General features: G+C 40.1%; 1 protein-coding gene across 39 annotated transcripts in view; it reads right to left on the bottom strand.

Moving 5' to 3' along the window:
* The window catches only part of LOC102404366 (membrane cofactor protein), a 39,116-nt gene extending 22,504 nt beyond the window's left edge, over positions 1 to 16,612 (bottom strand). For 16 of the 39 annotated variants that reach the window (XM_025285351.2, XM_044942644.1, XM_025285344.2 and 13 more), the window contains exons 1-5: positions 16,313 to 16,611; positions 12,850 to 13,038; positions 12,400 to 12,502; positions 2,408 to 2,493; positions 1,325 to 1,522 (exon numbers count right to left, since the gene is read on the bottom strand). In XM_025285351.2, the coding sequence (XP_025141136.2) occupies positions 1,325 to 1,522; positions 2,408 to 2,493; positions 12,400 to 12,502; positions 12,850 to 13,038; positions 16,313 to 16,433 (697 nt within the window). In that variant the 5' untranslated portion in view covers positions 16,434 to 16,611. Of the gene's footprint in view, positions 1 to 1,324; positions 1,523 to 2,407; positions 2,494 to 12,399; positions 12,503 to 12,849; positions 13,039 to 16,312 lie in introns of all 39 variants that reach the window. The other 23 variants (XM_025285342.2, XM_025285359.2, XM_025285347.2 and 20 more) reach the window with 3 other exon arrangements.
* Positions 16,613 to 18,081: the final 1,469 nt, after the last annotated feature.

Below are 18,081 nucleotides of genomic sequence, written 5' to 3'. Positions count from 1 at the left end.
TATGTTCCTGCTGTACTCAATGTGGTGAGTTTTTATCATGAATGGATGTTGACTCATTTGACAAAATTTCTTTCCACACAAACATGGTTCAACATAAGCAAATCAGTCCATGTGATATACCATAATAACAAAAGACAAAATCTTCATGAGAGAAAGGTTTAACCTGTTATATTTACAGGCATAAGGTTGTTTGTTTTATTCCTTTATTGTCATTTAAATGTCTACAGTATATTTCTTGACATCTTTTTCACTTGTGATACTGGTAATCTGTATCTTCTGTTTTCCGTCAAACTGCATATAGGTTTATCAATTCTACTGATCTTCTACAAGAAGCAGGTGTTGATTTCTTGACTGTCTCTATATTATTTCTCTTTTCAATTTCCTTGCTTTTTCTCTGTCTTCATTATTTCCTATTTTTGTTTTATTTGCTCTTTTTCAGTTTCTTAATGTGGAAGTTTAGGTTATTGATTTGAGACCTTTCTCATTTTCCAATATAAGTAACTTCATGCTTTAAACATCCTTTGAAGCAATGTTTCTGTTGTACCCAACAGGTTCTGATATTTTGTATCTTATTTTTACTATGCTTAAAGAAATTCTAATTTCCTTTGTTATTTTGTCTTTGATTTATTAATTTTAAGTGTCTTGCATAATTTTCAAATCTTTGGGGATATACTAGATTATGTTTTGATTTATACATTCACCCCATTTTTGATCAGATAATGTACTCCAAATGATTTCAATTCTTCAAGATTTGTAAAAATTTTCTTATTGTCTAGAATATGGTAATAAGAATAGTCTCTCTTCACTTGAGAAAATATTTTGCTATTATTCAGCAGATCCTTTCTTTCAAGAGGAAAAATCCCTCCAGTGTCTCCCTGCTTTTTGATCAAGCTCTAACAACTCAAATATTCTTTACAAAAAAGATTTTCCCAAGCACTTATCAATCATATCTATGAGACAATTTACATCTCTTACAATTTATACTACCACTTCCTGCAGCCACACTGTCATACTTCTTGTAATACAAGACAATACTTAAGAAAAAGTGTGTTGAATTTTGATGCTTTCATGGAAAACAGTCTTAACTCATGCAAACGCACAGTGGTTTGCCATGTATCAACTGGAATGCCAAGAACCTGCCGGGTGAGAGGTTGGAAACTCCACAACTAGTTTTTATTTGGTTTGACTGATATTAAATCAAATTAGAAACCAACTTAACAGGAGACTCCAGCATATATGACTGCTTTTACTTATAGGTAAAACTATTTACACAGTTTCTACAGTATTTACAAATTAAGAAGGAAATAAATAGAAATATTATTACCTTTACACTGAGGGGGTTGACTACTCCATTCATCATTTCCAATACAAGTAAGCTTGCTCTCTCCAACAAGTGAATATTCATCTGGTCCATTTGAAGGATCACAACTATAAGTTACTACTTCATTGTATTCAAATACTTCCTTGTGGCTATTGGTGTATTTTCCATTTTGAATTTCTTGAGGTGGTTGACACAAAATCTCTTAAAAAGAAAAAAAAAAAGAGAACATGAAAGACTAAAGGGAAGGGTAAAGGATTAAACAGCATTAGTAAAGTCCTATGAATTGCCTTCAATAAATTCATTACCATATGATTGCTATATGCTAGTTGTGAATCCACTATCCATTTAGAAGAAGCTTTTTATGAGAAAATATATTATCCTAAACTCAAGCTATTAATCTACAAATGAATTTCTAGAATAAAACTCATTTTCTTAAAGTCATGAAATATCTACATGAGATACATACATTTACCTGTAAGGCCAAACTAAGTTTTGTTCTCATCATAAGAGATGCTGACAATTTAAAGATATAATATGATCCTGATTAAAAACAGAACTCAGTGCTAGTTGAGAAATGCTTCATAATTTGTAAATGTATCTGTTTGCTAAGTCAGTTCTTCACATTAATACGAATTATTACTGTCATTTTCACTTTCATCCTTACAACTATATTGTGAAATTTTCCAGAGGCTATAAATTTTGTGATTTTTCAAGTGACTAAATCCTGATGTTTTCCTTAAAGCCAAACATTGAAGAAATTTGCAAAAATGTAAAACAAAAGCATTATTTGTTTTAGAATTTTTTTTTTCATTAAATATGTGTTATATACTAATAGGTACACATTTATTCTTAAAAATGAATTAATAAATAATTATTTTGAAAACTTTTCAGGATTAATATAATAGAATCGACACAGCATAACCCATAACATTATATGGGTTATGTCTATACACATTGTTGTTATGACAATAGACATAACCCATATAAGCAAAAGCTCACTGGTGTCTATGTTAATTTGAAAGTATAAAGGAGTCCTGAGGCCAAAAGTTTGAGAATTGCTGCTCTACATTGCGACAACATACTTACTTTCACATGTTGGAGGATTATCACTCCAGTTCACACCAGTTCCAGAAATGTCACAATAAGAAATACTTGTCCCCAGTAAGTAATAACTAAATGAGAAAAGAAAAGTTACTATGTTCTTTAGTAGTTACAAGGTGAACATAATAATGAAAACAATTTCACATGGCTGTTTTTCTGCACTAGAGTAACTGGAGAAAGAAGTTCCTTAAACAAAATATAATGGAAATGCTCACTAAATCTGCAACTTAATCAAATAAAAGTCTCTGCATCTGAATGAATACACATTGGCCCACAGCAAAATGTCTAAATTGCTCTGTCATGCTGTCTGGCATCTTTGCCATATCTGGCAAATGCATCACACATTCGCATCTACGCTTTTGCTCACACCTTTCTACTCCGTAAGAACTGGACAGACAGATGAGGCCCTAGAGCTTGGGTTTCGCCCACCCTACCCCCCACAGGCTACTCAGAAGCTGCTCTAGCGGGGTGTGCACAGATGCCTGCCTGGGTTCAAGTTCCAGCCCCAAGATCAACCTGTTACCTGGGCTTGGCAAAGTCCATTAAAGTTCACGTCTTCAGTTTGCTCATATATGAAAAGGGAGACAATAGTACATATCTCATGAGACTGTTTTAAGGATTGTGTGAATTAGCATCTGGCACAGTGAGTACTAGGTAAGTTTTAGTTCTTATTAATAGTCTTTAGAGTATTAATACTCGACATATAGGCATACCTCATTTCACTGCTGCTCACTTTATTGAGTTTTTAACAAACTGAAGATGTGTGGCAACCCTGCACCGAAAAATCTACTTGTGTTAATTTTCCAACAGTGTTTGCTCACTTCATGTCTCTGTGTCACATTTGGTAAATCTCACAGATTTCAAACTTTACTGCTATTATTATATTTGTTATGGTGACCTATGATTAGTGTCTTTCTTGTTACTACTATGACTCTCTGGGGCTCAGATTATGGTTAGCACTTTTTGGTAACATAGTATTCTGAAATTAAGGAACGTACATTTTTTTCATACATAATGCTATTGCACAATTAACAGACTATAATGTATTGTAAACACATGTAAAAACTCATTTGATCTGCTTTACTGCAGTGGCCTGGAAGTGAACCTGCGCTTATCTCCAAGGTATGCCTATATCTTTCTAGTAGTAAAGTGGTTTAGCAACACTACTCAGTGAAATTTTCTCTGATCATTTAAATTCATACTACACTCTTCTCCTGGACTCTCATGGTAAAGATCACGAAAATGATCTATTTGGTGCTTTTCATTTACTATTTTGTTTTGACACTTCTCTATATAGTGTTTCTCAAGAAGTCTACAACTTCCTTGAGTCTCCTGGTACCTAGCAGCCTCTTTCTATCTATTCACTGGATCTCCCACTATTTTCACTTGATCAAGTTAAAAAATACCCAGTGTATCTGCCTGTGCCCACTTCCAGATGACTTTTCTCCAAGGGTTAACGCACTGACTCTACATTATGACACGTTAAGTAAAGGACTCTGGGATGACGGCAAAACAGGTGGCAACAGGAATCTGTCTCCCCACCTTGACGACAGAGTCACTGATAGAATCTGCCTGATTTCCACTGTTTCGGAAATCTAGAATCTCTTCATGGCTTGCAATTTTGAGGAGAAGACTTGGACAGGTAAGTTAACTTAATTTCAGTCAATCAGCTCTCAGCACAGTGGCAGCTCCCCACCCCCCATCTCAGCAGCCCTCTGTGCACACGCGGCTGGAGCAGCTTATAAGTAGCCTGCAGGAGCTAGGGTGAAAAAAGGGGCCTGCCCTCCAAGGAGCAGGGAATTACGCTCTTATCACTGCTGCTTCTGATCCCAGAGGAGCAAAAAAGAGACGGGCAGCCACTGTCGTCACGCCTCTGCCAGCTTTTTCAAGCTCCTTCAACACTGGCCGAGTGATTTCCAAGAGATTTGAAATCCAGCACCCCTTGCGGCCTCCTTCACTTTTTTCCCCCACTAGCAGAAGTGTGAGCGAAAGTGACTCAGTCATGTCAGGACTATATAGTCCATGGAATTCTCCAGGCCTGAATACTGGAGTAGGTAGCCTTTCCCTTCTCCAGGGGATCTTCCAACCCAGGTCTCCCACACTGCAGGCAGATTCTTTACCACCTGAGCCATAAGGGAAGTCCAAGAATACTGGAGTGGGTAGCCTATCCTTTCTCCAGCGGATCTTCCAGACCCAGGAATTGAACCAAGGTTTCCTGCATTGCAGGCGGATTCTTTACCAGCTGAGCTATCAGGGAAGCCACTAGCAGAAGCTGGACATTAAATACTAGGATATTCCAAAATAATTGCCACGTGGGAAAAAAAAAATTAGAAAACGACTGTGTACGCCCAGAGAAAGGCTCAGAAAAGACCTGAATCGGCACTGAGACGCCACACAATAATCAAAAACAAAATCAAAACAAAAGAGGGGCGAATCTGATTTTTCAGAGTTACCACATTGTTAGATTTCATGTATCGATTCCACAAAAAAGTCACAAGGCATACAAAGAAACAGAAAAAGAATCTATGGCTCATATAATGGAAAGATAAATGAAAAGAGCTTTTTTTTCTGAAGGAGACCTTATGACAGATCAATTAAACAAAGACCTTAAAGGGGGTGTCTTGTGAAGTCACTCTCTCTGGAAATAGGGGGGTGCCGGTTCTGCCACCCCACTTTTTGTCAACAAAGCAGCCAGACAGCAGACCCACAGATGCATGTCTTTGTGAAGAGCCTAACGGACAAGACCATCACTCCTGAGGTCAAGGCGAGTGTCACCATGAAGAAGGTCAAAGTCAAAATCAAAGACATGGGGCATCCTGCCTCACCAAGAGTCTGACTTTTGCAGACAGACAGCTGAGGGGGCCAAGCTCTCTCAGACTATAATATCCAGAAAGAATCCACCCTGCCCTTGGTTGGGTGGCATCATCAAACCTTTCCTCTGCCAGCTTTTCCCAGAAGTACGACTGTGAGAAAACAATCTCCGCAAGCGCTGTGCACACACGTTGTCACCTGCCACAGGAAGCAAGGCCAGACCAACAACCTGTGCCCCAAGAAGGCCAGTCAAATACAGCCTCTTCACTGGCTCATCTCTGCCCCACAAGGCGGCCCCCTACCTTGGCCCCGTGGACCTGGAGCCTCAGTGAAACTGGGAAGAAATAACAGCCGTTAAGATGGACAAAGAACTAAAGGAAGAAATGTAGAAAGTCTAGAGAACAATATGTGAACCCAGTGGAAATATCAATTAGAGACAGAAAACTAAAAAGAACCCAAAAGTAAATTCTTGAGTTGAAACTTACATTAATGGAAAAGAAGAAGTAACTAGAAAAACTGAAGGCTTATTTGAGAAGAAAGAATTAATAGAACTGATATAGGGTAACAGAAATTACTGACTCTGAGAAAGAAAAAAGACTGAAGAAAAATGGATAAAGCCTAAGGAATCTGTGGGACACCAACAAGGAGACCAATATATACACTATAGGGCTCTCAGAAAAGGGACAGAAAGAATTCTTATAGAAATAACAGCTGAGAACTTGCCAAATTCCATAAAAGGCATGAATATAAATATGTCAAAAAGCTCAAAATCCTAAGATGAATACAAAGAGCCCTGCACAAAGCCATAATAAAACTTTCAAAAAACAAAGACAAAGAATACTGAAAACTGCAGGAGAGGAGAGAAACATCGTATGTCAAGCATCGTAAATAAGATTATCAGCAGATTTGTCATTAGAAATTCAGAGTTCAGAAGAAAGTTATTGATATAATTAAAAAAAAAAAAACTCAACCCAAACCCCTCTATCCAGCAAAACTGAGCATCAAAAATGAGGGAGAATTTAAGACATTCCCAGAATTAAAAACTTAAGAAGTTTGTGACCACTATACACTCAAGAAGAAATGTGAAGGGAGTACTGAAAAGGGAATGAAAGGTCTCAAAGTCTTATGCATTAAAAAAACATAGAAACTCAGCAAAGGTAAATATAAAAGCAATTATAAAAGCTAGCATTACTGAAACAGTGGTTTGCAACTACAAATTTTGTTTTCTATGTGATTTAAAAGACTAAATTATAAAATAAATAAGATTATTAAAGTAGAAGTTAGTATTACAATTAACTGTGTAGACAGCAGTATGATATCAACAACCAAAAAGGGCAAGTATGGGGCGGTAAAGGACTGATTTTGTAATTTATCGAATTTAAGTTGGTATAAATTCAACCTGGAGTGTTGTAACTATACAATGTTTTTTTGTTTTGCTTTGTTTTGGTCACACTGTGAATCTTATTGGATTCACAGCTTGGATCTTAGCTCCCCAATCAGGGATCGAGCCTGTGCCCCCTGAAGTGGGGGTGAAGAGTCTGAACCCCTGGACTACCAGGGAATTTCCATGTACAGTGTTAAATGAAATTTCCAAGGGTAACAACAAACTATACAGCCATAGGATATATACGTAAAAGGAAATGAGACAGGAATTTAAATATTTCACTACAAAAATCAACTACACAAAAAAGAAGACAGTAATGCAGGAAATGAGGAACTAGGAAAAAAGCTATAAAGTATATAGAAAACAAATAGCACAATAATAGAAATAGGTCCCTCCTTGCTCCAACCAAATCCTGTCTACAAGAGACTCGCTTGACAACAGAAGACATAAATGAACTGAAAATGAAAGCCTGGAAAAAGATAATAGTAACCGTAACACAGTTGAGTAGGTATACTAAAATCTGACAAAACAGACCTTAAATAAAAAAAAAAAAAAAGGTTACAAGAGACAAAGAAGGAAATTTTATATTAACAAAGGTTCAATACTGCAAGAAGACGTAACAGTTATAAACATTTATGCACCTAATGACCTGCCATCAAAACATGTGAAGCAAGAAATGACAGAACTGAAAGGACAAAAAAACATTCCTACATAATAAGCATTTCTCCAATATTAGTTGGAGACTATAATACCTAATAATGGACAGAACGACTACACAGGAGATAAACAGAGGACCTTAATAAGAAAACAACCAGATCTCAGAGACATACGAAGCACTCGAGCCAACAAAAACAGACTCTACAGTCTTTCCAGCAGCACATGGGGCATTCTCCAGGATAGACAATATGCTAGGCTATAAATAAGGAAACAATGTTATTCAAACGTAATTAATTATTTAACAAATAATATTATGTTTATTTTATGCTACAAATTAATTTTAAGTAATAGATTTTAAAAGGTAGATATTACACAAAGTATATTCTTTGACCACACTAGGAAGAAGTTAAAAATCATCACCAAAAGGAAAACTGAAAATTCATCAAACTGTGAAAATTAAACAGTATGTTTTAAATCAACCAATGGTTAAAAGCAGAAATGAGAGTGATTAAAACATACCTTGACAAATGGGAATGAAAATATAACATATCAAAACCTATGGGATTTTAGTGCCAAAGGGGAAATTTATACCTATAAATGTTTACATTAAGAAATGGTACCTCTGAAAGTTCAAACTAAGTTTACAAGTTAAGGAACCAGAAAAAGAAAGAAATCCAAGGCTAGCAGAAGGAAGTAAATAATAAACATTTATTATGGTTTAGTTGCCATATTAGAACAGAGATAAACAAACAAAAAAAAGAGCAAAACAACAGAGAAAAATCAAAGAAACCAAAAGTAGGTTCTTCAAAAACTGCAAGAGCTGAAAAACCTTTAAATAGACTAAAAGTGATTAGACTCAAATTACTAAGTCAGAAATAAAAGTAGTAACACCACTACTGATTTGACAGAAATAAAAAATACTATGAGTGACTATGAGTGCCATGAACAATTTTATGCCACAAATGGAAGCACTAGATAAAACAGACAAACTCCTAGAAACACAAAACCTACCACGACTTAATCACCCAAACAGATAAGCTGAATGAACCTTAACTAGTAAGGAGATGGGAGAAGGAAATGGCAACCCACTCCAGTATTCTTGCCTGGAGAATTCCGTGGACAGAGGAGCCTGGTGGGCTGCTGTCCACAGGGTCGCACAGAGTCAGATATGACTGAAGCGACTTAGCATGCATGCATGCATTGGAGAAGGAAATGGCAACCCACTCCAGTCTTCTTGCCTGGAGAATCTCAGGGACAGAGGAGCCTGGTGGGCTGCCATCTATGGAGTCGCACAGACTCAGACACGACTGAAGCGACTTAGCAGCAGGAGCAGCAGTAAGGAGACAGAATCAATAACCAAAAATCTCTCAATAAAAAAAAATTCTGGATCTGATGGTTTCACTAGTGAATCTAACAAACATTTAAAGAAGTAACACCAATCTTTCCCAAACTTTTTCAAAAAACTAAAGCGAAGGGAAGTCTTCTGAGCTCATTCTATGAGATTAACATTATCATGATAGCAAAATTTGACAAAGACACAATGCAGGTTAGATCAACAGCCTTCAAAAACACCGATGCAATTAACCTCAACACAATACTAGTAAACAACTCAACAGCATCTTGAAAGGATTAAACATCATGAGCAAGTGAGAGTTATCCCCAGAGTGCAAGATATGGCTCAACACATAAAAAAGTCAATCATTGTAATAAACCATATCAAAAGAATGAAAGAGAAAAAAAGCACATGATCACCTCAACTGAGGCAGAAAAAAAACTTGACAGAATTTGATCAGAACAGGCATGGACAACTACTTTTACCACTTTTATTCAACATGGTACTGGAAGCTCTAGCTACAGCAATTAAGCAAGAAACAATATATATATATATTTCTACTACATAGAAAACCCTAAAGATTACACACACATAAACAAAAATACCAATGTGGGAACTAATAAACTCAGTTTATTATTGAGTTTATTGGGCTCCATAAAGGACAGAAATGGTATGGACCTAACAGAAGCAGAAGATATTAAGAAGAGGTGGCAAGAATACACAGAAGAACTGTACAAAAAAGAGCTTCACAACCCAGATAATCACAATGGTGTGATCACTCACCTAGAGCCAGACATCCTGGAATGTGAAGTCAAGTGGGCGTTAGGAAGCATCACTACGAACAAAGCTAGTGGAGGTGATGGAATTCCAGTTGAGCTCTTTCAAATCCTGAAAGATGATGCTGTGAAAGTGCTTCATTCAATATGCCAACAAATTTGGAAAACTCAGCAGTGGCCACAGGACTGGAAAAGGTCAGTTTTCATTCCAATCCCAAAGAAAGGCAATACCAAAGAATGCTCAAACTACCGCACAATTGCACTCATCTCACACGCTAGTAAAGTAATGCTCAAAATTCTCCAAGCCAGGCTTCAGCAATACGTGAACCGTGAACTTCCAGATGTTCAATCTGGTTTTAGAAAAGGCAGAGGAACCAGAGATCAAATTGCCAACATCCGCTGGATCATGGAAAAAGCAAGAGAGTTCCAGAAAAACACCTATTTCTGCTTTATTGACTATGTGAACTTCCAGATGTTCAATCTGGTTTTAGAAAAGGCAGAGGAACCAGAGATCAAATTGCCAACATCCGCTGGATCATGGAAAAAGCAAGAGAGTTCCAGAAAAACACCTATTTCTGCTTTATTGACTATGCCAAAGCCTTTGACTGTGTGGATCACAATAAACTGTGGGAAATTCTGAAAGAGATGGGAATACCAGACCACCTGACCTGCCTCTTGAGAAACCTGTATGCAGGTCAGGAAGCAACAGTTAGAACTGGACATGGAACAACAGACTGGTTCCAAATAGGAAAAGGAGTATGTCAAGGCTGTATATTGTCACCCTGCTTATTTAACTTATATGCAGAGTACATCAAGTGAAATGCCAGGCTGGAAGAAGCACAAGCTGGAATCAAGATTGCCGGGAGAAATATCAATAACCTCAGATATGCAGATGACACCACCCTTATGGCAGAAAGTGAAGAGGAACTCAAAAGCCTCTTGATGAAAGTGAAAAGAGGAGAGTGAAAAAGTTGGCTTAAAGCTCAACATTCAGAAAACGAAGATCACGGCATCTGGTCCCATCACTTCATGGGGAAGAGATGGGGAAACAGTGTCAGACTTTATTTTTTTGGGCTCCAAAATCACTGCAGATGGTGACTGCAGCCATGAAATTAAAAGACACTTACTCCTTGGAAGGAAAGTTATGTCCAACCTAGATAGCATATTCCAAAGCAGAGACATTACTTTGCCAACAAAGGTCCATCTAGTGAAGGCTATGGTTTTTCCAGTGTTCATGTATGGATGTGAGAGTTGGACTGTGAAGAAAGCTGAGTGCCGGACAACTGATGCTTTTGAACTGCGGTGTTGGAGAAGACTCTTGCGAGTCCCTTGGACTGCAAGGAGGTCCAACCAGTCCATCTAAAGGAGATCAGTCCTGGGTGTTCAATGGAAGGAATGATGCTAAAGCTGAAACTCCAATACTTTGGCTACCTCATGCGAAGAGCTGACTCACTGGAAAAGACCCTGATGCTGGGAGGGATTGGGGGTAGGAGGAGAAGGGGATGACAGAGGATGAGATGGCTGGATGGCATCACCGACTCGATGGACATGAGTTTGAGTGAACTCTGGGAGTTGGTGATGGACAGGGAGGCCTGGCATGCTACGATTCATGGGGTTGCAAAGAGTCAGACACGACTGAGCAACTGAACTGACTGAATAAACTCAGTAAAGTACCAGGATACATAGACAATAATAAAAAACCAGTTGTATTTCCAGAGATATCACATTTATCCTTTAAATTCACATTTTTAAAAAAGGCTCAGTATGCTTAATATATACTATTAACAGAGCCCTGTAGAACAAAGGCTGTTATTAAACACTCGGTACCTCTTTGAGATGTTTCACTCCTTTGTAGTAGTTTCAACAATAAGGTTTTCCAACTAAAAGATACTGATGAAGATTACTGTCTAAGCTAGCCAGGTCAACTTTGGTCTGGTAACATCTTACAGATTACTTTGATATAAGAACAACTACAGTTGGCTATTCCACTTCCCAGTTTCATAAACCCTATTTCAAATCTCAGAATTGGACATTTTATTGACAAAGAGAGTGCACTGTGTTGTCAAGGATACAGTCACCGTGATTTTTCAATGTTGAATACATATACTAAATTTTGTGGACTTCCCTGGTGGCTCAGACGGTAAAGCATCTGTCTACAATGCAGGAGACCTGGGTTCGATCCCTGGGTCAGGAAGATCCCCTGGAGCAGGAAATGGCAATCCACTCCAGTACTATTGCCTGGAAAATCCCATGGACAGAGAAGCCTGGTAGGCTACAGTCCATGGGGTTGCAAAGAGCCGGACACGACTGAGCAATGTCACCTGTAGTCACCTGTATACTAAATTTTATACTATTTCACTTTCCTTCAATTTAAATTTCTATTAGTTATTCATCTTTTCAGCTTCATAAAAAGCCCAAGGTTATTTGGCTACAGTATGACTTACATATAAAGCAAAATGAAATCAACTTTACAGCAATGCTTGCTGCTGCTGCTGCTGCTGCCAAGTCGCTTCAGTCGTGTCCGACTCTGTGCAACCCATAGATGGCAGCCCACTAGGCTCCTCTGTCCCTGGGATTCTCCAGGCAAGAACACTGGAGTGGGTTGCCATTTCCTTCTCCAATGCATCAAAGTGAAAAGTGAAAGTGAAGTTGCTTAGTCATGCCTGACTCTTAGCGATCCCATGGACTGCAGCCTACCAGGCTCCTCCGTCCATGGGTTTTCCAGGCAAGAGTACTGGAGTGGGGTGCCACTACCTTCTCCGATGGCAATGCTTAAGAGAGGCAAAATGAAAATGGACTTAGTCGGGGGACTCTCTCTCCCTTGTGCATGCGCGTGCTCTCTCTCTCTTTCTCTCTCTCTTTCTCCCTCCCCACGCACTCCTCCACTCTCTTCTCTTCGAGTCTTGGATTCTCCTGCTATCTTCTAAATAAAATGGAGCTGTAACACTGAAAAAAAAAAAAGAAAATGGACTTAGTCATACATTACCTTATTTCCTCTAAGGAGCAGCCTACTTACCCATTATTACAAACATAGTGAGCCTGTGAACCAAACTCAGTACTTCCATTTACAAGCATAACTTGGCCATTTGTGGGATCACCTAGGGTAGGACACTGTCTTCCTAAAAGAAAAGATCAAACTTGTTTTACACCCATTTCAAAATAGATCTGAATCAAATTCAAAATTCTATATGGCTTGTTTGAACTCATGGAAATATTATTACTTTTATTATTATTTTCTTGCTTTAACTATTATAATGCCACATAAGATTCTTAATTACCCAGGCAACCAACTGTGACGAAAACAATTCCCTGGAGATTTTTCAAAGCCTGAATGCACGGCTATCTAAAAACCTACATTCACACGAGAAAACGATCATTTCAGTAGTAAAATACATACTCTAAAATGTGTGAAAATCTCTAGAGCAATAAAAAGTTTTTTGAATTAAAAAAAGATTTGTTTACTTACTTTTACAGGCCTCCTGGAGAGACGACCATGTATTATTATCCTGACAAACAAGAGCCGGGACTTGACCAGGAGTTGTTGGCTGGAAACCCAGACGACATTCATACAGAATCTGCTCCCCAGGACTATAACTGGGTTTAAGGGTACCCTGGGGCTTCATAGAGACAAATCTTGGTGGATCATCACAGGCATCTAGGAATAGAGAGAATAAGAGCATGAAAATAAATCGTTTTATCTTATTCACCAGACAGGGACTGTGGCCTGGCAACAGACAGGTAGTACAGGACAAACGGAAAAGTTCTTAGCAAGATTTTATATGTGCCTTGCCTACTTTAAGTAACAACCTATGAGCTTCTGGCCTGTTGGAGAATAAGATGAATTTTAATTCAGCAGTAAATGGAAGAGACAGCATCAATGTGCCTGGTTCTGAAATGTAAATATGTTTATAGGTCCGTATCCTTCCCCACTTCTTTCTAAATTCATCATCTCAAAACTCACCTCTCTTCTAAGAAGTCTCCTATAGCACTATGCTCAGATTATTCTTCCAGAGTTTGAAACACAAACATATCAGGTTGTTTTCTCTCAGAAGACATGGGCCCAGAGGGCAGGAATCAGATGCCTTCTTTTTCTACTAAACTGTATACTCAGTTGTAACTCAAGATATGCTGTGGTAAGAGGTGAATACAAAATACGCATTGAGGGATTAATAAATCAAAATAAATAGCGACCAAAGTATTTCAAAATACTTCATTTGTTTTCTATTAGTGAACCGAACATTTTTTAAGTGATATATAGAAACACTATAAATATCAAAATATTTGGATAGCATTACATGAAAAAAAAGTGCTCTCCTGGATATTAAATATAATTTCATTTTCCTTCACAGATCAATCCTTCAGAAGCTCCCTAAGGTAGCTGGGTTGTTTATCCAATATATCCTGACGTAAAGCTACTCTCCTGGTACGCTTTTAGAGTTTTTTACTTCTGGGGTTTTTGTGGGGAATGTTGGGGGAAAATTTTTTCTCCCTAGAATAATGTCATTTCTATTTCAGCAAGTCCTCTTCCTTTTAAGTACCTGGGCACTTGACAACCTAACAGATCTGTTAGAAAAATTATATAAAATAATGTGATGGAGACTCATCAAGTCCTAAAGGGCTAAAGGAAAGCAGAGGCCTCCCTTACAAGGAAAACAAGAGACAGACCTATTTTGATCCCTGAGGAACATTTACTTACTTACTCCCTGGATCTAGGTCTTACTTCAGATTGAGAGAATTCCAAACAAGTGAAATATCACCCTTCTTTCCCTCATATTCTATATTCCCTTTCCCTCTCAATTCTTTTCCATCATATTCTAAATTCTAAACTTCTCTCTCAATACTCGTCCAACATTTCACTTATAACATGTCTTACATCATGTCAAATTAATTGTCTCAACATTTATCAAATTTTTCAACATTTCTACTTTGCTAATCATGATACATGAATTCTCCTCAATTAACTGCCCATAACAAACCAAAATCAAAAAGTCACAGGTATTAATATTAAATTTACTGAATACTCTGAGGCACAGATTCTATTTTTTATAACAGAAAAGAATATGGGCTAGAAATGTTATATAATTCCATTTTAGAGAAAAATACACATCATCATTCAAGAATATCCTGGAAGCACCAAGAAAGAACTCAAGTGACCATGCATATGATTAAACTATATATGTGTTCTTTGCTTTATGCATTCAATCTCAGTAACTATCTTGAAAGCATAAAAAGAAGGGAGAATTTCTGATATGACTCTCAAATACAGTGTATGGAAAAACAAATGTCAATTGGTTTTTTTAAACCGTTCAACTAACTTCAAGTATCTCTTCCCAATAACATGCATCATGAAAAATATGCTTTCAACAATACGCAGTTTAGAACGTTTGCTTCGGAAATCAGTGGATTATAAGCTTCATACACTGTAATGACTGAGTCCAATATCGTATTTGTTTTATAATCAAATTTCCTCTCTTTCTCAGAATACTGAATTCTTTTTCCTATAAGGATTTTCAAACACTGCCAGCATCAAAAAATCGTATCTTGACTCAATTTTTCCTAGAGAATTTACAATGTAAACATTACCGGGCTGCAGTGCTATGCTTTGCCTGATGAGTTATAGTCCATGGGGTCGCAAAAGAGCTGGAAAACACTGAGTACGCACACACAATGCTATACTTTAACAGGTGTCATTATATAATTCGATAGGCTGCATTCAGAAAATTCTCCAGTTTTCCAGATGAGTTTCAGAAAGGTGAAATAGTCTCTACTATGGGTCAAGAGAACTGCACACCTCCGTACACTTACAAAAGTTGTGTAAACACTCCCTACTTGCTTGCCAAAGTTATAAAAATAAGTCTCTGAGTCAAGCATAGGCCCACATCCCTGCCCAGGTGGTACCTTTGGATAATCACCGTCTCTAACCAAAACTAGAACTTCAGTGAAACCGGAAGACTCCCTTTTCTGTCTACACAACCTATTTTTAACCTTCCTTTGCGTCCTCAAAACTGAGGCTTTAACATCTATACCTATCCATTTTATCTCACATTCTCCTCATTTCTAGACCTTAATAAAACAAACAAACAACAAACAAAACATCTACCAGGTTCAAGCAAATAGCCAGCCTCCTTCTAGGTAAATTCAGCCTCATTCTCTGTCCCTCAGTAATTAAGAGTTAACCTGCCTGTACATCTGGAGCTACTGATCATTCTCTTAGCTCCCTCATGCCTGAAAAGCTCTCTTTCCTTGCTACCTATATTAACTGGGTACCAAGTTGCCTGTTAACCTGAATTACAAAAAGCGCCTTTTCCCCTTGCAAACCTTCTAACCCTAGCCAGGGCCTGCTCTCAGCATAGACAACGGGCACCACATGGGCTCCGCAGGCCCCCACTTTAAAGGCAGGAAGCTTTCCTGTTCCGCATTTGGCCCAGGTGGACTGGCCACTTCCTCGAAGCACATACCTAGGCAAACCTGGCCCGGACTCCCCTAATCCTAGACAAGCTCCGCGGGGCACCAGGCATCACCCCGCCCCGGAAAAAAAACACAGGGCCAACTCTCCCAGCAGACACAGCAGCAGCCTAGCAACAACACCGGACACCGTCACCACCCTGCAGGTCTGCTCTCGCCTTACCGACTGGATCAGTCCCAGAACCACTCTGGAAGCTTCGCGGAGTGGGGGTGGGGTGGGGGGGGCGGAGCAACCCGGCCCCAGGTAAACCCGCCAGCCACACCACCAAGGAAAGTCGTCTCCGTGGTGCCCACCCCACCCACCCCTGGGTACACCTTCCACCCCAACCCCTGACGATCGCGGGGGACCCGGCCCCGCACCTGCGGCCCGAGCCACCAAGGCTCCCAGCAGCTCCCAGCCGGCCGGCCCCCACGCTCCCCGGGCCCGCTCCAGTCCCCCTCCCCGGCCAGGGCGCACACACTACCGGAGGACGTGGGCAGCAGGAGCAGCGGCGCCAGCAGAAGCACCCAGGCGAAGCGCCCAGAAGAAGCCAGTCTTTCAGGGCGGCGGAGCGGCGCCTTCCGCGGGGCGCAAGACGCCCTCATTTTCGGGGAGACCAGCGGGACACCCAAGACTGCTCCGCAGAGACCTTACTGAGTCCAGCTCCTCGCGATACAAGACCCGAACGCACCGGCGGCGCGGGCAGCCTGACCCCGCGGCGCACCCAGAGCCCCGTGGCGCACCCAGGACGGAAGTGACTCGAGAGAAGGGGCGGGGCCGATGGGCAGGCGGCCCCCTCCCACAAGCTTTCAGGCCTCGCCCATGATCGGGGAGGGCCGCGCGTCCGGGGACCCTGACAGCCTCTAGCTCCGCCCCTTGACTGCCTCTAGCTCCGCCCTCTTGCGGACCTACCCGGAAGCCGCTGCGGCTTGCGGGAAATAGCTGGTTCCCCCGGGCCGAGCTTTGTTAAAAGGGACTGTTAACGCCCTGTGCAGGAAGGGTGGACCGGAAACTCGCGGTAGCGATGTCATCGGTGTCCGTTTTCCGGAAGGCTGGATTAAAGAATAAAGGACAGAGACCTAAAAATAGAACCCTAGAGCTCGGGCAAGGGGAGCAGACACCCCCTCAAGACTCCAGTTTGACCCTGGGATCCAGAGTGTCAGGACACCTCTGCCCTTGCTCAGACTTTGGCATGTGTCAGTGTCAACTATAAGTTGGCACTTACCAAGAGCCCTGCTGACTACTGAACAGCAAAGGCATTTGCCACCTGCCTCTAGGGAGATTGAACCCCATGCTCCTAAAACTGTTGACCTTCAGCAACCCCTGAGGGAGTTCAGGGTGGAGTGAGGCTCTCTGTTCTCCAGGGAATCTGGTGGGACAGGTCTTTGGGTAGTTGGATGTTTTTAGGAACAGGTTTTATCATCTCAATCCTTGCATCTCCTCGTGGCTAGAGAAACACTGAATCCCTTCATGGTGACATCAGATCCTCATGACTAACAAATAACTTTTGTAAAATAACTGCTTCATGGCATTGAGCTCCCCCTTCACCAAAACTTTATATATTGACTTTCCCCCACTGCTGCTTTGGAGTAGTCTCTCAGAGCTGAGGTGCTGCCTTCCAGGCTGCAGTCCTCATGTTGCCCCAAATAAAACTTAACTCACGACTCTTAAGTTGTACATCTTTTTTTAGTTGACATCAGTCATAATTTGGGACAATAATTGAGATTTCCATGGCTGAACGTCTGCTACTGAAAGTTTCTCCTGGCCTGATAGATATCAAAATCACAAAAGGTTTGGCCATTGCTCTCCCAACTGCTAAAGTCAGTTCAGTTCAGTTGCTCAGTCATGTCCAATCCTTTGCTACCCCATGGACTGCAGCTTGCCAAAAGTTGATTAGTCTCCCCTGTAATTCCCAGGAGAGGACCCTGGGAAGGTAAATTATTAAATAACACCAGGCCGTTAGCATATGAGGCCCCAACTCTATGGCCTTGCCTTTGAATTAACTAAATGTTTTATTGAAGATGAAATACACATGCATGAAAAAATCAAGGATAAAGGGTGCCTTAAGCGCCATATTTCTGGAAGCAATGAATGTCATTAGAGTTGGAATGGGTAGGAATTAGTGAGTGACAACTTTTCTGATGAACCAATCTCTCAATGCTGGAAAATGAAGAATGAGTAAAATTTATTTGTAGAGTTGTGAGTAAACCTGTATGACTAGCAATGGGAAAGAAAAGTAATGTGACCGTTATT

The sequence above is a fragment of the Bubalus bubalis genome, chromosome 5 (genome assembly GCF_019923935.1).
Source record: "Bubalus bubalis isolate 160015118507 breed Murrah chromosome 5, NDDB_SH_1, whole genome shotgun sequence".
Taxonomy (NCBI): domain Eukaryota; kingdom Metazoa; phylum Chordata; class Mammalia; order Artiodactyla; family Bovidae; genus Bubalus; species Bubalus bubalis.
This window is presented reverse-complemented; position numbering and strand designations above follow the sequence as displayed.